The following is a 22596-nucleotide window of genomic DNA, read 5'->3' as shown; positions in this document are numbered from 1 at the left end:
GAAAGCAGTAAGGAGTCAGCATGAAATAGCCAAAGCATTGTCAGCTTCGGGCCCAGCGGAAGTTAGCTAGTACCAGTTCGTGGTGGACCACGTCAGTAGGACCTCGTGATCCTTTGTCCTGGGTGCTTTCGGGAGGTGGGTATGGTTGAGAGAAAGGTGGCAGCATCTACAAAGACCCTGTTTCCAATAAGGTCACATTCTGAGGTCTGGGTGGGTGTGGGGTTTTTTGGTGGGATGGGGACAGTATTCAACCCGAGACAGAAGCATACTGTGGGAGAGTGAAGTCTAAAGAAGTCTTCTCATAGTAAAATGGGGCTTCTACAGGTGCAAGGGGCTGACCTGGATGTGGGGAAGAGTGACAGTGCCCTGAAGGGGTCGCTGTAACGGGTGAGACAAGCAACAAATGCAGATGAGAACAGGGAAGGAGCAGGGTCAGGGCTTAGGTAGAAGCACTGTTCATCCCAGGAGAGCGGAATGGGCCGACTTCTGCTGGTGAAGCCGCCTCCCTCCTGTATGTATTTGTGACAGATGGACCATTGGTGCCATGGAATCTCTGCCTCAGCCTTTGGTTACATGGCCCAGGTTTTTTCCTCAGAAACCATGATGGACAATGAGAGGATCTGGAGAAAGGAGACTCTTCTGTTCTCTCAAATAAAGCTGCTTCAGGGAACTGAGAAAGCCATAGGGGGCTGGCTGAGCCCAGGGGTTTTTGTCACTGAGAGGGTGTCTTGCACTGCCCCTATGGTTTGCCTCCTGCTACTGAAGTGAAGATTCCCTGAGGGCAGAGCTGATGTCTTCTTTTCCTTTTGCATTTGCTGCAGGGTCTGTTATGTACGAGCATCAGCATCCTTAGCCTTATGATGGCAATAATTGTGTGAGGTTTTGGAATATCTACTATGTGTCAAGCACTAAGCATTTAATATAACCAACAGTGGAAAGAAGTGGAAGTTCAGACAAGTTATATTTACACTTGGTTACCCAGCTAATTCACGACAGGGTTGGGATTAGATCCGTATTTGTCTGATTTCCACTACTTAGGTGAAGCATACATACAGTGTTTGAAAATTTCAAACTTTTCATCCTATAGGTCTGCTCTGTCTTCTGAGGTGCCAGCAACTTCAGTGACTTGTACCGCAATGTGTTCTCTTTAAATGGAGATAACATGTCACTCCTTCCACCTTTTAGTGACACATTAGGAGTTTTTTAAAGTCACACATAGTTTTGATTCTGGATTAACTCTGGAGCCAAATAGAAAACAAAATAAAACGATAAAAGTAAACAAATAAAAAGCATATATATTTTTTATTTTTTTTTTTCAGAGAGAGAGAGGGATAGACAGGGACAGACAGACAGGAATGGAGAGAGATGAGAAGCATCAATCATTAGTTTTTCATTGCACGTTGCAACACCTTAGTTGTTCATTGATTGCTTTCTCATATGTGCCTTGACCGCGGCCTTCAGCAGACCGAGTAACCCCTTGCTGGAGCCAGCAACCTTGGGTTCAAGCTGGTGAGCTTTTTGCTCAAACCAGATGAGCCCGCGCTCAATCTTGCAACCTCGGGGTCTCGAACCTGGGTCCTCTGCATCCCAGTCCAATGCTCTATCCACTGCGCCACCGCCTGGTCAGGCAAAAAAAAGCATATTTTAAATAAATGGTTGAAAAATTCGAAACCAATAATATATTATTACTAAAAATAAATCTTCAGAATTATTCTGGTAGAAATTGATAGGCACTTAGCTAAGCTTGCTAAGGTACATTTTTGACCAGTGGTTTCTACCAGAATAATTCTGAAGTTATGGTTTTTGATTGTTTGTTTGTTTTGTATTTTTCTGAAGCTGGAAACCGGGAGGCAGTCATACAGACTCCCGCATGCTCCCGACCGGGATCCTCCCGGCATGCCCATCAGGGGGCGATGCTCTGCCCATCTGGGGCGTCGCTCTGTTGCAACCAGAGCCATTCTAGCACCTGAGGCAGAGGCCACAGAGCCATCCTCAGCGCCCGGGCCAACTTTGCTCCAATGGAGCCTTGGCTGTGGGAGGGGAAGAGAGAGACAGAGAGGAAGGAGAGGGGGAGGGGTAGAGAAGCAGATGGGCGCTTCTCCTGTGTGCCCTGGCTGGGAATCGAACCCAGGACTTCTGCATGCCAGGCCGATGCTCTACCACTGAGCCAACCGGCCAGGGCCCTAAAGATATGTTTTAAGCATGACTAGTACATGCAAGGTATTACTAGGGCTCTCTCTCTCTCTCCCTCTTTTCTCTCTCTCTCTCCTCTCCTCTCTTTCTCATTCCCCAGCACTCAGCCTCATTCCATCTGTGTTGGCTTCTTCTCAGCAGGCTGTCCCTGTGAGAAGGAGGGATCTTTCTGCCCTAGAGTCCATATTGACACCTGGAGAAAGGACTCTAGCATCCCCACACCTCCGTTGTGTGTCCACCTGTAGACTAGTCACTCAGTTCATGGCATTGAAGCACTTCGATCAGCATGGATTTGAGTTCACTCTTATAATAGGAAAAGGATGGGGGGCTTGATTGACAGCCTGCCCTTTGAAGAGGCTGTTCTTAATAGAAAAAGGGTTGTTTCTTGCTAGAATAATAAAAGGAAAAGGCTGCTGGGTGGGCAAAACTGACAAAATACCCCAGATGTGAAGTATCAGAAAAAATATATAAATTCCTGTCACTTCATCATCTTAACATAACTGAGATCAACCTTGTGTCCTATTTAATAGTCATTGTTCACTTGTATACCGTCATTTAAAGCCTACAATTAAAAATTTTTATGTTAAAAATGTAATGTTAAGTGGTGTTTTTCCATGTTGCTACATAAAAGTGATTGCTTTTAAAAAAACACTAACAGAACAGAACCTAGGAAAAGTTAATGAGAGGATTATAGTCTCATGGTTGAATGTAATTTCACTTACAGAAGCATTCTGACCAGCTACCTGTTAATTATACCTCTTATAAATTGAGATAATAGTGTTTTCTTTCTAGAAGGGTCATCGCGACTGTAACGGCTTTGCTTCCCCTTGGTTTCCAGCCTGTGGAGAGTCGTCAAGTCCGAGTTCTCCCAGCTGTCTTCACTGGCGGTCCCCCTCCTCCTCCATGCTTTGTCACTTCCTCATGGTGCTGACATCTTCTGGACAATCATCAATGGCAATTTCAACAGCAAAGACTGGAAGATGAGGTTTGAAGCAGGTAGCTCTGTATTAGCTAACCGTTCTCCCCGGATCTCAGTGTAGACCAGATGTCCAGTGACGAGACCTCTTTCTGGCCCTCCTCTCCCCTCCCTTCTCATCACTGAAGGGCATTGTCTAGCTTGCTGGTGTTCTTCGTTGGTTCTACCTAGCTGAGCTTCCTCGGTACCAGTATTCTGTAGTGGCCCTCCGGTAGGGTGACCCTGTCTAGTCTGCCGAGGATAGTCCCGGTTTGTGCCTGTCTTCCAGGTATATTTACTAACTCCACTCTTGTTTACTTTCAAACGGGTCCTGCCTCCAGTGATCAGTCATGTAGTCAACCAAATGGGTTACTTGTATCAGAATAACTGGGAATGTTTGTTAAAAACACTGATTATCGGGACCTGTCTTAGGCCTACTGAATGAAAATCTCAGAAAATAAGGCCAGGAATCAACATTTTTAACATGTTCTCCGGGTAATTCAGTGGAGTTTGAGAAGTGCTGCTGTTACACCCTTGGCACGAAGCATCAGGGATCAAGTCAGGGGCAGTGATGGGTACAGGGTCCCGGAGCTTAGCATGCCAGCTTCTCAGAGGAGGGTAGTAAGGAAGGAACGGGGAAGTGCCCTCTCAGCCTGCCATCTGCTGGCTTCACCGTCACTGCCCTCTGCCAGCACTTCCGTTCTCCGGCAGCAGGCAGGGCTGGCATACCCCAGTGTGCCTTTCACAGAGGTTCTGTGTCTCTCAGCCTCTCAAAGATTGGGCAAAGAAATGGAAGCTCCACCAGGTGAGTTAACTATTATACGTCAGAGTCCAGTTTCCTAATCTCTGGCCCCCTCAAGAGTTCTTGCTTTTTAATGTCCCATGATTTCCAGGGGCTGGTGTATGTATATGGCAGTACTTGATATTTTAAGCAAATAGATCAGAGTAAGCTTTTTCTTTTTAAGCTAAAAACATGTATTGACAACATTTTATAGGCATTAAATATAAACACAGCAGCTGTTGCCAGATTAATCTGAGGAATCACAGCTCTGATTATGTTGTTTTTCTGCTTAAAAATTTGTCATAGGTTTTCAGTGTCTGGAGAGTCAAGTTCAGACTCCTCAAACGGACCTTTAGAGACTCTCGTGGTGAAGCTGCACGTGTTTGCAGCATCTGCACCCACTCTCTTCCTTGCACTGCTGTGGCGCTCTCCGCAGAAACTCCCCTCCCTTCACTGCCACGCACTCTCCGCTCTGCCCCCCCCCCCCCGCCCGCCCACACCGTGGCCATTCTCTACAGAAACTCCCCTCCCTCCACTGCCACGTGCTCTCTGCTCTGCCCCTGCCCGCCCACACCGTGGCCATTCTCTGTGGAAACTCCCCTCCCTCCACTGCCATGCGCTCTCTGCAGGAAATTCCCCTTCCTCCACTGCCACGCGCTCTCCACTGTGCCCCCCGCCCGCCCACACTGTGGCCATTCTCTGTGGAAACTCCCCTCCCTCCACTGCCACACGCTCTCCGCAGGAAACTCCCCTCCACTGCCATGCGCTCTCCGCTCTGCCCCGCCCCCCCCCGCCCGCCCGCCCGCCCACACCGTGGCCATTCTCTGCAGAAACTCCCCTCCCTCCACTGCCATGTGCTCTCCACTGTGCCCCCCGCCCGCCCACACTGTGGCCATTCTCTGTGGAAACTTCCCTCCCTCCACTGCCATGGTGCTCTCTGCAGGAAACTCCCCTCCCTCCACTGCCATGGTGCTCTCCACTCCGCCACCGGCTTTTCCCGCCCGCACTGTGGCTGTCCTTTGTCCTCAGCCGGAAACTTTCTAATTCTCTTCCCTTCAGGTGCCTGTCAGATGCCGCTCCCACTTGAGCCACCTTCACATGCCCCCACTGACCTCCACTTTCTCGGTTTCCTTGGTAGAAAGTCGTTTCTTTATCCTCTACTCTCCCATGGCATTTTATTCATACCTCATTAGCAGCATTTATAGCTTTTTAGATTACATTTTGGTTATAATTGTACCTGTCTTATCTTTTTTAGTCGACTTGACTTTGAAGTCAAGACCTGTGAGTGATTCCATGTTAGTCTGCTTGGGCAGCCATAGCAGAATACCATAGCCTGGGCGGCTTAAACAACAGGAATTTATTTCTCACTGTACTGGAGGCTAGGAGTCCAAGGTCAAGGTGCCAGCTAATTCAGTTCCTTGGTGAGGGCTCTCTTCCTGGCTGGTAAATGGTCACTCTCTTGCTGTGTCCTCACCTGATGGAGATCGAGCTCAGGTGTTCCTTCTGCTTTTCATAAGGATGCAAATCCTATCATGGGGGCCCCACCCCCATCAAACCTCATCAAAACCTAATGACCTCTTCAGGCCACACCTCCAAATGCCATCACATTGGGGATTAAGGCTTCAACATGTAAAAATTTTTTGAGGGGGAACACAAACATTCAGTCCCGTATAGGTCATTTCCCATCTCCTCCCCTCTCTCCTCAGTACCTGGTGGGGGCGTGAACCAGTGGGTTTATTGAATAAATGCTCTATCTGTGGGAGCAATAGAAAGAGTATAAGAAGCAGACTCTTGCTCTCAGAAGCTCCCAGTTCAATTGATAAGACCAAATACAAATGTGTGAGAGGTTAAGAAACTATAAAGGTGTAAATATAATTCAAGATCACAAAGATGATATGCCACATGGCCGTCTGTGAACACTCAACTGACATAGCTGAATGCGAGAGTTCATGGGACGGAAAGACCGTTCTAGGAAGTCACAGTAGACGTCACAGAACATGTAGAATTTCAGCAGCAGATACTTTTAAGGATGGTAGAGTGTCCATTAGCAGAAAAGAATAGAAAGCTTAGAAATATTCTAAGCTGCTGGAACAGCTTAGGCAAAGTACTGAAACATCTTTGTTCACATGGAACTGTATTGCTTCACCATCTACTACACCAGGGGTCCCCAAACTACGGCCCGCGGGCCACATGCGGCCCCCTGAGGCCATTTATCCGGCCCCCGCTGCACTTCCGGAAGGGGCACCTCTTTCATTGGTGGTCAGTGACAGGAGCATAGTTCCCATTGAAATACTGGTCAGCTTGTTGATTTAAATTTACTTGTTCTTTATTTTAAATATTGTATTTGTTCCCATTTTGTTTTCTTACTTTAAAATAAGATATGTGCAGTGTGCATAAGGATTTGTTCATAGTTTTTTTATAGTCTGGCCCTCCAATGGTCTGAGGGACAGTGAACTGGCCCCCTGTGTAAAAAGTTTGGGGACCCCTGTACTACACCTATGTTTTAAGAGTGGCTGGAATCATTTAACATACAGATACAGAATAATTAGAAACCCGTCAAGTAAGGGAGCATTTATTTCATGGAAGAAATATGCTCTGTAGCCCCAGGAGGACTGGTTGTCATCTCCCATCATGGCATACCGAGAGTGCAGTAGAGGGCCACAGTCTAGAGCCGGTCTGGTGGGCACCTCCCACCTCCCTGCATTGTCTGTGAGACCTCTACGGAATGGACAAAGAAATGAGCACAGAGGCATTTGGAATAGTTTGAAATACAGCCAGAACTTAAAGGGGAAGACCGTTAAAAAGAAGGCAACCCAGAGCTAAAGCAAGGCTGCCTGGCAGAAAAACACAGCCCTGAATAGAAATGGTCTTTACTGCACGCATAAAACGGAACAATCATGAAGGTGGCCATAGCATTTCCTTTTGGTATTGAGTATCGGTGTATGGGGGGCCCAGAGTTACCCTTCTCTCTCTGGGTTCAGGACCGTGACTATCTGTATAAATGCCATTTTTTTTGTCCTCTGCCTTTTACATTGCAGTGGAAAAAGTGGCTGTAATTTGCAGATTTCTGGATATTCACTCAGTGACCAAAAACCACCTGCTGAAGTACTCCCTGGCACATGCCTTCTGCTGCTTTCTGACGGCTGTGGAGGACGTCAACCCAGCAGTGGCTACCAGGGCCGGTCTCCTGCTCGACACCATCAAGAGGCCAGCACTGCAGGTGATGTCCCTCCGTGTGTGTTATCTGCTCCGCTCCACTAAACCATTGACTTACTCGTCACATACATGCATCTGATACTGATGAAGATGATAACAGTGGAAATTTTTAAATAGGCAAAACATTCCAGGACCACAGCTTATTAGCAGACTTCTTGTTTTTGTTCGTCGATACTTTCCTTTTAGTCTTTGTTCGTGCGCTGAATCACTTCTGACAGCTGTAATTATTGTGTAACTTTTTTGGTGGCAGATTATTAAATTAGGTTTGTTTATTGTATACCATCTAGCTGGCTTCCTGGCTAAAAGCCCTTTTATCAGAGGCTAGATGCCAAGAGAAATCAAATAAATTATAATATAAATCAAAACCAATCATGACAGGGTAAATATGCTACCAAATGCAACGGTACAAATTAATGCCAAAGTAACATGAAATATGAGAGCTGGGGAGAGTTGTGTATTTATCTTATTTGGCACCTGTATTTTATAGTTGAAGAAACCGGGTCTCAGAAAGATAATGTCCTTCTCTATGTCCTTGTTAAAGGACACAGAGTGAATTGTGGGAGAACCAAGACTAGAACCTTCAAAGTCCTGATGTATTTTTCCACATTGGCAATGATTCATTATTATATTGCTATTATTAACTATTGATAATGGCAAGAGCTAACATTTTCAAATAGGTATTGTGTTTCCAGGGCAGTGAATTGAAGTATCCCATCATACATGATCTCATTTAATCCCTCCAATAACCTTTTGTGTGTTTCCATTTTACAGGTAGAGAGGCGGAGGGTTAGCAAGGTTGAGTAATTTCAGAGTCACATGGCTAGTAAGCAACTGGTAGAGCAAACTCAGGTCTGACTTATAATAAAGTCATGTTCTTGACTCTGTGTGTGTGGTGTGTGTACACTGCCTCTCAATCAGTGTAGTCAAAAAGACTAATCTGAAAAATTCTAGGGTTATGCTAGCTGTGGATGCATGCCCTTCCTTGTAAAAACTTTCAGTTCTCTGGATAGTTCTTCTCTGTCGGTCTTAATAAGACTAGGTGGCTGTATGTCCTACCCCTGCTCAGGGCCTGGAACATAAGAGGCACTCATAAGATGAGAGTTGAATGAATTAGTAAGATGGTTGGATGAATCACAGTACTTTAAAAAAGGGAGTAATAGACTCATATACTAGAGAAATAGAGGCTCAATCCATTCCATCTCTGATTTTTTTGATTCTGTGCTTCACTCACTTTTCAAGAAGATGACTTTATTTTCTTTCAGAATTACTAAAATAATTCTCAAATCTAAATTTCATTTAGAAATTTTAACTCTAAACTTGAGAAGTTAGCATTGAAAGGCAATTGAAAACCATCTGGGTTTTTTTGTGTAGTTTAAAATGTAGCATTGAAAGTATGTTTTCTCTTATAGGAACTACAGACGATAAAAAAAGAAACATTGATTTGAGAGTATTTGAATAAAAAAATTAATAACATATTTAATTGAGATCTCTGAGTCAAAATTCAAAAGTTATTCTACAATTAGGAGAAGCTTCCCTTTTGTATATTTTCTACCAACATTTGCAATAGAAAACATTTTAATTGGTTCTTTCTACATTATAAATATAAATGGAGGAGTTTACCTTCTTTTACTGATTTTGCTTAGTGTATTTGCTTTGAAGCAACTTAGATGTTTCCATCTGACTTTCCTTTGTTTTCCTTCTTCTTTTTCCCCAGGGTCTGTGTCTTTGTCTTGACTTCCAGTTTGACACTGTAGTTAAAGATCGACCCACAATATTGAGCAAGCTTTTACTCTTGCATTTTCTTAAGCAAGATATTCCTGCATTGAGCTGGGAGTTCTTTGTCAATAGATTCGAGACGCTTTCCTTGGAAGCTCAGCTGCATTTGGATTGTAATAAAGAATTTCCTTTTCCTACAAGTAAGCAAAACAAAGAACTTGCTTTAAGAGTCGCAGTTCCTATGCTTGCCCTTGTTAGATAATCAGGAGATGCTCGCATGTACACAGTTCAATTTCCCATTATGGAGGATGCCTTGACCTCATGGGTTCAGTTCATCAAATGTTTGTTGAACATCTACTGTAGTAATCTGCAGATGAACTATTTTCTGGCATCATAATTCTCACTTCTTTGAGGAACTGTGAGATCCATTTGTGACTGTGTGTTCCTTAAATATTATTCAGTCATACTTGTAATGCTTGTGAGCAAGTTTGTGAAATATATTTGCACCCTGCATACTTATTAATCCATTTCCTACAGCTCTAAATAGATGAGGAAAGACTTTCGATACTCAGCTAGTTAACCAGTAATAATAAAATTAGGTAAGTTAATCTTATTTAGGTGATAGTCACGATAGGCAATAGTCATGACTTTTATTTTTTTTTTTAATTTTTTATTTTTCCAAAGCTGGAAACGGGGAGAGACAGACAGACTCCCGCATGCGCCCGACCGGGATCCACCCGGCACGTCCACCAGGGGCCACGCTCTGCCCACCAGGGGGCGATGCTCTGCCCCACCGGGGCGTTGCTCTGCCACGACCAGAGCCACTCTAGCGCCTGGGGCAGAGGCCAAGGAGCCATCCCCAGCGCCCGGGCTATCTTTGCTCCAATGGAGCCTTGGCTGTGGGAAGGGAAGAGAGAGACAGAGAGGAAGGAGAGGGGGAGGGGTGGAGAAGCAGATGTGCGCTTCTCCTGTGTGCCCTGGCCGGAAATCGAACCCGGGACTTCTGCATGCCAGGCCGACGCTCTACCACTGAGCCAACCAGCTAGGGCAGTCATGACTTTTAATATAAGCCTTTTCATCAAGAGAGGAGGGTGAAAGGGCCACCTCTTCGTGAAGGACGGTTCTTAATACTGAAAATACACGCACGCAGGTGGTCGGTCTCAGGCTAGCTGCATCACATAGCCAGTCGAGGAAAATGATAACCTCTCCTTCCTTTTGCGAAGCTATCACCGCTGTAAGGACCAACGTGGCCAACCTCAGTGACGCCGCCCTGTGGAAGATCAAGAGGGCTCGCTTTGCCAGGAACCGCCAGAAGAGTGTGCGCTCCCTGAGGGACAGCGTGAAGGGGCCAGCGGAGTCCAAGAGGGCGCTCTCCCTCCCCGAGACCCTAACCTCCAAACTTCGTTGAGTATCTTCTTTCATCCTTCTTTTGAGTCTGTTTGATGTCTTCCTGAGGCCGACTTGTCCTGTTGAAAGTTCACAGAGAGTTGTGTATTTAGCAAACAGCTCAGTCACCAGGTTTGGCCTTTGGATTCCCTAGAGGGTCACCCCGGGGGTGTTAGTGCCCTGGGTGGCTTTTTCCAGTTTTGAGGGGAAGCAAAGCCTTGGTGCAGCAGTAGATTGTGTTGAAATGTGGAAGGCAGCAAGTCCATTGATGCTTGGCGTGAAAGGAGACGCATTTGCTCCTAAATCCTCAAACGTGAAGCTTTGCACCAGCCTAGTGAGCTAGGAGCTTCCAGACTTGGACAAGACTTTGGTATTTTCATTTAGTGCATGAGAGAGGCAGCCCAGCCAGTTCCCAGACAAACCAATAGTAATGGTTGCTCCTGAGAAAGACAAATCAGACCCAGGGGCTGAATTTTTGCTTAACTTCACCAGATAAAATAAAAACAAGCTTCATGCCAGCTTTAAAGAAAAAAAAAGCCCATATATACATACTTGCTTTCTAAAGATCTTTCTTGGTATTACACTTTTAAAGAGAATAATATTTTCCTTAAATCACCAAATCACTAGGTGAACTCGAATGCTTAGCAATGACTTATGAGTGAAAAATAATTAAAAATGCATAACTAAATCATCATATTAGTGAATGGATATATTTAAATATATTAGTAACTTGTAAAATTCTTTAAATGATTTAATTTTTAACTGCTGTGAAGTTAATAAAAATAACACCATCGGACATATTTCTTATTCTGATAGAAGCTGAAAAGTTTGCTTTTTTCATTGGCATTTATTAGCTGACGGCTTTATGTAATGTAACCATTTCTAATCATAAATATGATTTGATTTTATTTATTGCATTTTTCTCTATTTTTTGACAAGCCAAGGAAATGTGGGATTTTGAACTTTGAAAGACTCCTTTAAGCCCTTTAAGCAATCAATAATGCAGCTTTTCAGAGAGCAACGATGCTAACAGGTGCCCATCGGAGACCATCCTGTAGGAAAGTGAGGCCCAAGTGACGCTGAGTCAGATCCTAGAATCCAAGACCCAGACCGAATAGATGACCATCTCTGTCAGAATTCCCTTGCTCTTTTAGGATCTCACTGATCAGTCTGGGATAGAAAGATTGTTACTTGTTATTTCTTGTTAATTGATTCACGTGACAATTTTGAAGATTAAGAATTTAAGTAACGTTGACAGATGGTCCTGAAAACTTTGGTGATGGAAACATCTTTCATGTAATGCTAATGACCAGTAAGAAAACTAAACTTGCCCCTACTATCCGAGGCAGTTAGCACTGAGTATCTTTTCTAGGCGCCAGTTGTTTTTTTAATGCTTATTTAAATAGAGTTGTTGTTGATTTTTAAGCTGTGAGGTTGACCAGGCAAGAGCAGTCTGCTCCAGCTCTCGGTGGGACGCCGGAACAGACGCCAGGTGGGTACTTCTCACGTGAGGGGCTGTGTGCAACTGTCTATCACAGGTGGACAAGGTAAAGATTGCAGTGTTTCTAACTGGACCCAAGTGGCCTATTTAGGATTTGCAGGCTCAGAGAGTCTTACCGCAGATGCTCAAGCATTTGAGCCCCTGACCCAGCGATTCTTTTTATTTTAGTATTGGCAGATGACTTTTGATCCTGTTTACTTTTGGTCCAGTGAGAAGCATCATGTGATCCGAGTATGCACTTTTCCCAGAGAGCCAACATGACTAGAACTCTACCTAGTTGTATATTTGTATGTGTCCTTTACACATAGAAATATGATGTTCATATCTATCTGCTATTGGAAAAACATACATTTCATTTGCATTTTAAAAGGTGATACATTTGAACCACCCTCATTCACTCATCCCCTTAGCCATTCCTGATTCTTTGCAACTCTGCCTGCATTTCTGTCTCTCAGGAAAAGAATTTCTAGTTGTTTGGAGGACCACGGGGTCATATTCAGCTTGGTACAGTGTTACTGCCATGTGATGTTCCATGGTGACAGGTTACAGTTTATCATGAAGTATTCTAAGGTTGAAGGGACACCAATAAGACTCTTGCAGACTGAATGTTGTTCACACAAGGGATGCCATGACTCGTTGGGAACTATGAAGGTCCCAAATACCTGCTGATGTGTCAGAAATAAACTTAGTAACTGCCACCTGTGTGCTGTGCTAGGGAACATTTGGTTTTCCTATTATTATTTTCTAAGAATAGTTTTAAGATAAACATTTTAGAATGGGCTCAGAGGAAAATTTTAAGTAAGGAGACTTTGAAGACTGTGTGTCATGTGTCTAATGTCAGATGACACTAGGAAATGAAGCAGTTAGGGCGGCACAGGGGGAAAGAGTGAGAGCCCCCAGATTATGACTGTGGACGGCAGATGTTGGCCAGAGTGTATTTTCTCTTTTAAAGTTGATGAGAAAAAGGGGGCTAGCACGCACTTGTCAGAGTCTCTCTACCTTATTTTGCACATCCCCTGTGCCTCAACTGTGCTGAGATGAAAGAAAGAATAAAAATAAGAACTGCTGGTCCTGAGCTCATGGCAAATGTGAAATCCACCCAGTTCCCCTTCAGGGAGGTCTTTCTGAGATTGGTCTGAAGCAGCTTCACAAACTATTTGACCCCATCTTTTCTATTTGTCTTGAGGCTTAGTTGAAAGCTACTCTAATTATTATCGCCCGTCATAACAGTCCAGCCTCTCACGTCTTCCTGGGAAGGTGTGTATATGTGTTTCTTGACATTAACAAAAGCCTTCAGGCACCTAATTGTCCCATCACAAGTGACCAGATGGAAAAGAACAGCATTGTACATATTAAATATAAAAATAATATACATGACACCACCCATAAGCAAAACTTGCTTAGATTTGGAAACGTATGAATGGCTTATAAGACAAATTCAAACTAGTTTTTCATTTCTGTATTATTATTTACTGGACATTGGATGTTTTAACTTAGAAGCAAAGACATCCAGGATCATGAGAAGACTACAGGATGGTTTAAATGGAAACTGAAGAACCTGTTACTTGAGTCGACCTGTGTCCGGTGCGGGCAATGAGTTCCTCTGGGCAAGGCTGCAAGTGAAGCAGATGCCCTTTAATTATGCCGCCAGACTTAAGTTTAATTGTTGTTTAAGGCTGAACTTTTTGGCACCGGACTTATAATTTTTGGCTCTCTGATCTTAGTGCACACAACAGGTTTTGAAATGGAGATATGCTTGTACAGACGGTGTACTCTGGAGCCGCATTCCTCTGGACATTTCTGAGTCAAATCAAAGCCCCTGTAGATCTGTATAGAATTTATAGGACGCTGGAGCTGAAACATTAGGAATAGGTTAATGTTCTCATTTTACAGAAGAGGAAACAAGTTCTCAGAAAGGAGCAAGTCCCCCATGTTTGTTGGTGACAAACAGATGTCTTGCGAGGCGTGTGTGGTAAATGCCAGTAGGAGCCCCACACCTTTATTTAATCCCAACTGATGAAATGTGCACTTTCACCTGCTAATCTGAAACTGGTATAATGATAATTAGCTATAAAGCCTATTTTCAACAATGCAGTGATGACCAGGAATTCTTTGTCTTTGGTAATTCAGGACATCTCTTGAGTATTGACTATAATGCAGCAGTTATGGTGTTTTACAACATTATAATACTGAACAAACAATGCCCACACTAGGTGACTGCAGGGAGCTTAATTATACCTTGTTCTTCATCTCCTGGAATAAATCATTAAACAGTGGTAGGTAAATAATAATATACTTCCTATATGTATACTACTTCTATCCACAAAGAGTGTTCTTCTGTAAACCAACTGACTTCAATTTTACAACTAGAGATGTATATAAAGTATTTTTTTTTTCACTTTACATACAGAGAGGAACACCAAGGTCCTGAGGGTATAAGAAATTCTGCTTAGATGATTTGCTGAAGATCACCCGTAACTAGTTAAGGATAAAACTAGTACTTGGGTCCAGGAGACTTGCTTAACTTCCCTTCCACCGAGCCGCGTCTTGATGGATTGGTTTCAGGGGATTCCCCCCACTGTGGGACATGACCGCACCGGTGTAGTTAGTGATGGAGCTGACCTGGGCATTCGGGGCTGCTGCAGGGAGCACCCAGTCGGCTAGTGAGCTTTTCCGATAGAACCCTCAGACTGGCCTGGGGCTACCCTAACCCCTGAAGGGACATGGGGGCTCTACTCCAGGCCACAGAGAAATCTTGCGATCTCTTGGTCTGAATTTGCATATGTAAGAGAAGGTGCCCTAAGCCAGGTGCCCAATGCCAGGCAGCTCTAGTGGAGTCTGTGTTGACCTTCCCACCTCCCTCTTGGTGTCCCAGCCTAGACTTCCAAATTGCTTCTCTTTGGGTTCTCTCTTTCCAGAAAGATGGTTTACAATACACCTTCTTCACTAACTTCAGAATACCCATTGATCATTATGAGTGCAGTTGTTTTCTGTAGGAACAAATGCCCTTGTTTGAAATGATGGCTTTGGGAAATGACAGTTTCTAGTGAACAAATATTTATTGGGCACCTGCTGTGCTAGCAAATATAAAGAAAGCAAGGGTTCATTAGAAATTTTTATACTCTCCACTTGCTGATAGTCACATAAGAGAGACAAAGTATGAACATAAGTAACCCATCCAGGGAGAACGGTTCAAGTCAAACACAGCAGGAGGGGAGCTGGAGGCGAAGAGGAGGTCTGAGGAGCCCCGGCGTGACTGGTGGCCAGGTGTAAAGGCGCGGTGATAGGACGTGGGGTAGGAGGCGGCAAAGGCAGGAATGGGGAGCGTGTGAGGATGTGGAGTCAGTCTCTGGCACCGGCTTGACAGCCCTCTGTGGCTGTGTGCACACCGCAACAGAACTGCTGTGAACCAAGCTTGAAGCCAGCGATAGTCAACCTGGTCCCTACCGCCCACTAGTGGGCGTTCCAGCTTTCATGGTGGGCGGTAGCAGAGCAACCAAGGTATAAATAAAAAGATAGATTTAACTATAGTAAGTTGTTTTATAAAGATTTATTCTGCCAAACTTAGCGAAAATCCTACATAAAATACTTGGTAAGTAATTATTATTATAAGCTTTAACTTGCTGTAACTCTGCTTTATAAATTTTATAAAGTAAAGTTAATTCCCTACTTTATAAATCAGCATTACTGTGGAACCTGTGGGCGGTTAGAAAATTTTACTACTAACAGAGATACAAAAGTGGGTGGTAGGTATAAAAAGGTTGACTACCCCTGCTAAGCTGAGTCAGTGAGCTCCGGGGACAGAGAAGCAGTGTAGCTAGACTACCGAGGTAATGCAGCCGCATGGGTAGTGCTTGGTTGCTGGCTTCTCCAGCCAGATGCAGAGTAAGCCCTCGAAGGGGTCCTTCCTTCCTCCACCTAATTGTCACTTGTTGGTTTGACAGTGGGGTCAGTGAGTTGACTTATACAGAGGAATGTTACCTATGTCCCCAGCCACTTCCTTGCTGTTTGGAGACTTTATCAGTTTTTCTCCTATGGAGAAGACAAGATCTGAAATATTTATTTGAATTCAGTATACTTAAACATTTATGAGTAATAGCACCTACTATGTGTCAGACCCTACCCCGTATTCTGTGAAGGATATACAAATGGATAAAACATAGCACTGGCCTTCAAGGAGCCTTTGTTCTTATAGGGGAAACAAGGCAAGTGAATGAATACAAAGTTGATTGACATGGGTCAAGTCAAATGCACGGGAGGAGAGCTGGAGGCAACAGCAGCCAAGGTTCTGCCTCGCATAACAGTTATTTGTCACAGGGGAGTTAGGAAGTGCTGAAGGAAACTCCCTTTCATTCTTCCCTTCCCCCCCCCCCCCATTTCCCCTCCTTTATTTTGGATCACATCCAGTTGCTGAGAGGAGGGTGGGCACATGTCATAAGAATGGCTTCTGGGGGCCAGATCCGTAGGGTTAAATGGGGGATGAGGGCGGGGTCCACTTTACAAGATGAGGAGAGCACCATGCGGTGGGAAAAAGTTGGTGACACTCTGAGGTCTGTGAGTAGCCCGGCTTGTGAGGATGTTGAGCATTTGGGGTGGAGTGATGGGACATAAGTCTGGAGAGGCAGATCTTGACCCTGCCTGGTTTCACATTGTCTGAATAAAGACAATTGAATCACACTTCGGAGTTTGGCTCGGTCGTGCCGGTCTGTGGACAGATTGCGATGGGCCCAGTCTGTGTTAAGGTTATGGTAGGGATAGCTCTCTCTCTCTGCCTCAGGGTTAGAAAGATGCTCACCTTTTTCTTTTCAGCAGTGATGAAAATCGAGTCTCTGAACACATTAACTCGCTTTGATTACAACAGATACAGGAATTTCATAGACTGGAATTCAAAAGGGTTTTAGCTGTCACACCTTAGAGAAAATATTGTAGGCAGGCACTCAGTTTTAAAATGGAAATTTTGTACCCTTTGTAGATAACTAACTATTGTCTTTATCAGTAAAGAAAATTTCAGCTTTCCTAAGCTCATTTTTCTTATGGATTTGATTAAGGTAACTTTTCTTAATAAAGAGTATACCAGTCACAAGCCTACCGTATTGTAAAGAAAGACATATAAAGCACACTTGCAAAGCCCACAACTAGAGGAGTAATTATTGGAATGAAAAGAGATCCCCCCTAATTAATGCCATAAGGTCCCACTAACTGTCCTTTTTTAGTTAATTTAATGGTTTGTTAAAGAGCATTCATTCTTGGCTATTTGGAGAAATCAAAGTGAGAGCAGCAACCTTAAAGCTAAAGCACTGAAGATCAATGAAGATGAGTCTAATATGAGAATGGGGCATTTGTGAAATGACACTTAGCCGTTAGGAAGATGTGAGTTGATGGGAAAAGCTAAGGTTACATACTTTTTAAATAGATGTCTTCCTGTAAGGAGAAGAAGAACTTTGACATATTTAAAAGTGAAGTCTGATGGCTTATTTTCTAGACCTAAACTAGGATAGATTGAGATGGGGAGCTGATGTCCTGCTGAGGCCTGGCCTGGAGTTCCCTTTCTTCTGTATTGCAGTTCCTAGATTCTCAGGGCTATAAAGCAAAGGTGCAACTCCTTCTCCGACCTTCCTTGGTTGCACTTTTAACTTTGAGACTTTTTGGAGTCAAGCCAGTCTGGACTTGGACGTGGTTGAGCAGGACTGTCTGAAACATGGCCCCCAGAGCTAAAAGGAATTGAAGCATGAAGCTATATTGTAGCAGCCATCACTTGCCGCTACAATAACATTGGATCCTGCAGGGAACCTCGATTTTCACACTTGTCACATTCTTGGCCCACACTGGCCCGAAGCAATAACCTTCTTCTAGTTATAAAGGAATGCTCTGGAGGAAGAAAAAAAATCAAGATTAAATATTTTTCCATGTTGAAAAGATAGATTTCTAAACTTTATTTTGTTTTATGAGGATTTACATAGGTATTGCTTTTGGTTCAAATATTTAATATAATTATAATGTACAGCATTGCTTCATATTTTGGGGCTCTTGGTGAAATAAGGTGATTTTTTTTATGATGGCTGATACATGGATCATAAATAATGATAATAATAATTTATTGATCGCTCTCAATATGAAACACCATCATAAATAAATTCTTAGATTTTATTTGCCTAATTTTTGGTAAAAACTCCTCTAACGTCCATGACACGTATTTTTTCCTTCATGAGCAGACTGTGTGAGACGGAAGATGTTAATAATGTAGGCCCAGGTCGAAGTTTGTAAGATGCCTGCCGCTGTGTTAGAGACCCTTTGACTCACTTGATTTGCTGCCTCTTCACACATTGAAAACTGTCCCTTCTCCATGTATCACTTTTGGGCAGACTAACATTCTTCCGGTTGTCTGGGGGAAACTAGACAACCTGGCTTGTTACCTTATGTGTAGTTCTAACCTGGTCAATTCTGAACCTGATATACCTTCATGCGGCTGCGAAAGAGAAAAGCGTTTGGCCTGAGGCAGCTGGTTTCCACAGTCCCCAGAAATAGTTCACCTCTCTTGTCTCTTGGCTGCGTGCTGCAAGATGGAGACTTTTGCCGTATTGGTTGCGAAGTTAATGCATATAAATTACTACCTCGCTCTTTGTTACATCCTTTTCACCATCATTAAATGAATGGGATCAAGCTTTGGTTTATAATGGTTTGTAAGCAAAGCTTGTCATCATCTAGCAGAACGTTTCCCCTGCAGGGTGAGAGGTGAACATGCTAGTGTGCTTGCCTGACCCCCCAGGCAAGGAGTGGTTTCCACTGAGAAATTCTGATGCCGCTTGTCAAAGGCAGGACAGGCCGCAGCCCCCAGACAGAAACATAGAAGAGCAGATCTCACTCTGTCTTCCTCCAAAGCCCTAAACTAAACCAGATCAGAAGAGGTAGAAACACAAGGGAGACAGGGTATAATTTTCTGACTTGGAAAAGCTCAGGTCTCATTAGTTGTTAGGTTCAGAATAAGTCAAGGGCTGAGGTGTTTTTTTCTTTCCATGTGAACTTTCAGCTCAGTGTCATGTGGCATTTTATTTTTCTTCTGTTTGTAAAAGATCATGCTTCTTTCTTTCTGTCTGTATCCCCGCTCCCTGTATATTTCTCATTACATTCAGCAGGGCTTATAATTTGCTATTTTTAATTTTAACTGTATCATTCAAAGATGACATACCGCTAATATCTCATGATTGAAAAAGAAGTTTCGTGGTTGTTTTTTTTCACCAGCTAATTTACAAACAACTGAATTGAGATAATGATTTAAATGAAATAACCCGGTGGATGTTCTTGTGCTCAGTGGATTTTAGGGTCTTATTTTTTTGGTCTTTCTTACATGCTTATTTTACAAAGCTGGAAGGGAAACTTGTTTTCATCACTGAGGAGAAAACTTTGCCAAGTTATTTGAAAACCTACTAAATGCAAAGTTTATTTAGGTGTTTGGCTTGCTGTCCAAAGCTTTGTAATGACCGGTTTTTATTTCCATTTCCTTATTATTGCCCAATTACTTTGTTGTTGGTGGACACAATAACTTCCACCCTTGGACTAATACTTTGCTTAGTAGGCCGTATTGTGCCTTTAAGTATTTCTGGAAAAGAGCCTTTAAATATTTAGTGGCAGAAGAATGGTGCTTCGTCAATAAGTGAGGTTTTAACGTACACGTGTGGAGGAGCCACCCACTGATGGCCTTTCTTGTACTGACAGGACAACAATCCCCAGAGAATGACAACACCATCAAGGACCTGCTCCCAGAAGATGCTGGGATCGACCACCAGACTGTTCACCAGCTGATTACAGTGCTCATGAAGTTCATGGCCAAGGACGAGAGCAGCGCCGAGTCAGACATCAGCAGCGCGAAGGCCTTCAACACGGTCAAGCGGCACCTGTATGTCTTACTTGGCTATGACCAACAGGAAGGCTGCTTCATGATTGCACCTCAAAAAATGCGCCTGTCAACTTGCTTCAATGCATTTATTGCAGGGATTGCCCAAGTAAGTGTAATAATAGCTTTCAGAAATCATACTGTTAGACTTTCAGTAGAAGCAAGTAATTAATTTCCATTTGCCAACAGTGGGTGAGTGTAAAGGTTTGTGCCAGTTATTTTATTAGTCAGGGTATGTGGAGGGGACAGCAGAGGTGAGGGGGACTCAGCGACCTGATGTCCTGGAGGGAGTTTGGGATTATGTTGGAGGGGGCTAAGATATACATAATATATAAATTCACCATTTTAACCATTTGTAAGTGTACAGTTCAGTGGCATTAAATACATTTGCATGGCTTTGTAACCATCACCACTATCCATGCCCAGAACATTTTCATCATCCTAAATGGAAACTCTACCCATTGAAAAATAAGGCAGTGTAGGGTTTTTGTTTGTGGGTGTTTTTTTTCTTTTAAAAAAATTTTAATTGGATTTATGGAGGTGACACGGTTAATAAAACTATACAGGTTTCAGGTGTACAGTGCTCTAACACATCATCTGTCTATGTACTGTGAGTTCATTCCCCACGCCATCTCCTTCCATCATCATCTACCCCCTCTGACCCCTTCGACCTCCCCACCCCCTTTCCCTCTGGTGTCACCACGATTCATTTCTTTCTAAAAATCCTTTTCCTTTTTGGCTTCAAGTGGAAAACTGAATTAATCATACAACTTACTTTATGCCACATTATGATTATTGGCTGTTTCATGTCTGTCTGCTACTTTGAGCTGCTGTGTTATCTGCCATGCTTTAAGTGTCCATTTTCCCAGCGGTGAACACACATATGCTTCCCAACTCCTCACCGCTCCAAACAACTCAGTGATGGACAACCTTGTACGTGCACCTTATTCATTAATGTGGGAATTCCTTGGGATATGATCTAAGAGCAGAATGAAGGGATTGTGGGGTAAAGTGTGTGCCTAATTTGACCCATGCTACAAACCTGACTCTCTAGAACGGCTGCACCAGTCTGCAAAGGGTGGAGCTTGGGGCTTGAGAGACATGGATATTAATTTCAGCTCCGCCACAGTTACTAACTGTTATGGCCTTAGGCATCCTCTGCTTGTTTTGCTAATGGGTAACGGACTTTTGTGGGAAAGATTAGAGACAGTGTACTGCAGAGCACCTTGCTCAGTGCCTGTCTCCTGGCAGGAATCAGTGATGGTAGCTGTTATCGGTGAGCTCAAATAGAGTGTAAAATGATGAACACAGGTCGGCAAAGTGGGAGCAATCCATAGGTGGTTAGCCCTTGCTGCTGCGGTAATCAGACGGCTCACCGCTGACGCTCAGTGTCTGTGAAGAGAGAGTACACTGTTTCAGACCTAAGCTCTCTCTCCCTTCCTCCCTCCCGCCCTCCCTCCCTACTTTCTTTCCTCCCTCACTTCTCCCCTTCTAAATTTATGTTATACATATTCATTTAGAAATAGAATCAATAAGTTATAATACAAATCTCCAAAAAACCTGTGATAAATAATTTACATTTTGTTATGTATCACTGGCTCCAAATACACACATACATGCATAAGTATATCATGCATGCATACATACATACATACATACATACAGGTTTATGTATACATATGTATGTATATGCATGCACATTTTTAATAATAATAGGATTATATTATACATACTGATAGACCTATGTGTAACCTTTATAAATGAAAATATATTACAAAGTTCATATAATGGAAGAAAGTTTGCATCATATCCTATTTAATGGCTGCATAGTAGTTTGCTGTCATAAAAACAATCTCTTATTAACTAGTCCCATATTGTTAGATTTGTAGGTTGTTTTCAATTTGGGGCAGCAATAATGCTGCATATCTTGATGCATACGTCTTGGAACAGTTGTCCGATTATTTCCTTAGGACATATTTAATTAATGTATCAGAAACTATGCACTTTTTCTGACTTCTGACTGCACGTTGCTAAATTGCTCTCCTGAAAGATTATACTGAGTAACACTGTTGCCAGTGGCGTCTGAGAATGCCCATTTCTCCACATGATTTCCAATACTGGGTGTTTTGGTTGATTATAATCTTTATTCTAGTTCATAGTTTAACAGGATATTTTAATAGATGAAATTTTATTTTTAATAAAATAAATAGATAATTAGATAATTAAGTTGATCAAAACTGTTTTAATATAAAAGTTTTTAAAAATTACTTGTGAGGTTGGACTTTCCACCCTTTATGTGTACTGGCTATTGCTCTTAATATTTTGTGAGAAGCCTGTTAAATATTTTGCCTGTGTTTTGATGGTTCAGATTTTTCCTTTTGGCTTGTAAGTGTTCTTCACAGTTTTCCTTAAGTCATGCCTTTCTTCTCTATTTCAGGTCATGGACTATAACATTAACTTGGGGAAACACCTTCTCCCCCTGGTGGTTCAGGTGCTCAAATACTGCTCTTGTCCTCAACTACGACATTATTTCCAACAGCCACCTCGTTGTTCCCTTTGGTCCCTAAAACCTCACATCCGGCAGATGTGGTTGAAGGCCTTACTGGTCATCCTTTACAAGGTGAGTGGCTGTCATTACTCCTTTTCTGGGTGGAATGATTTCCTTAGGAGGAAAACGCTTAAGAGACCTACGTTGAGAATTTTGTAGGACAGTCATCTGACCTTCGGCAGAAGAATCGTCATGCACAGCTAGCGCCCAGAAGCAAAGAGCTATTGGAATGAGAATAGAAATGGAGCCCCTGCCGGCGTATTCTCTTGAAACCGCTTAAAACAAAAATGGCTGAATTGTAGGACATTGATAAAAAAAAACCCTCTATTTCTGATCAGAATCTGCCATTTTATCTGTACATTAATTCTTATGTTAGAAAACAAGAAAAAGATTTAAAATTGCATTCAGA

General features: G+C 43.1%; 1 protein-coding gene across 4 annotated transcripts in view; it reads left to right on the top strand.

The window, feature by feature from the left end:
- The window catches only part of UNC79 (unc-79 homolog, NALCN channel complex subunit), a 249572-nt gene that overhangs the window by 152298 nt on the left and 74678 nt on the right, over positions 1-22596 (top strand). For 3 of the 4 annotated variants that reach the window (XM_066342422.1, XM_066342421.1, XM_066342419.1), the window contains 7 exons: positions 3032-3189; positions 6968-7149; positions 8860-9061; positions 10085-10264; positions 11674-11739; positions 19462-19748; positions 22077-22259. In XM_066342422.1, coding sequence (XP_066198519.1) covers positions 3032-3189; positions 6968-7149; positions 8860-9061; positions 10085-10264; positions 11674-11739; positions 19462-19748; positions 22077-22259 — 1258 coding nt within the window. The remainder of the gene's footprint in view (positions 1-3031; positions 3190-6967; positions 7150-8859; positions 9062-10084; positions 10265-11673; positions 11740-19461; positions 19749-22076; positions 22260-22596) is intronic. The other variant, XM_066342420.1, reaches the window with a different exon arrangement.

The sequence above is a fragment of the Saccopteryx leptura genome, chromosome 6 (assembly GCF_036850995.1).
Source record: "Saccopteryx leptura isolate mSacLep1 chromosome 6, mSacLep1_pri_phased_curated, whole genome shotgun sequence".
NCBI classification, from domain to species: Eukaryota; Metazoa; Chordata; class Mammalia; order Chiroptera; family Emballonuridae; genus Saccopteryx; species Saccopteryx leptura.
This window is presented reverse-complemented; position numbering and strand designations above follow the sequence as displayed.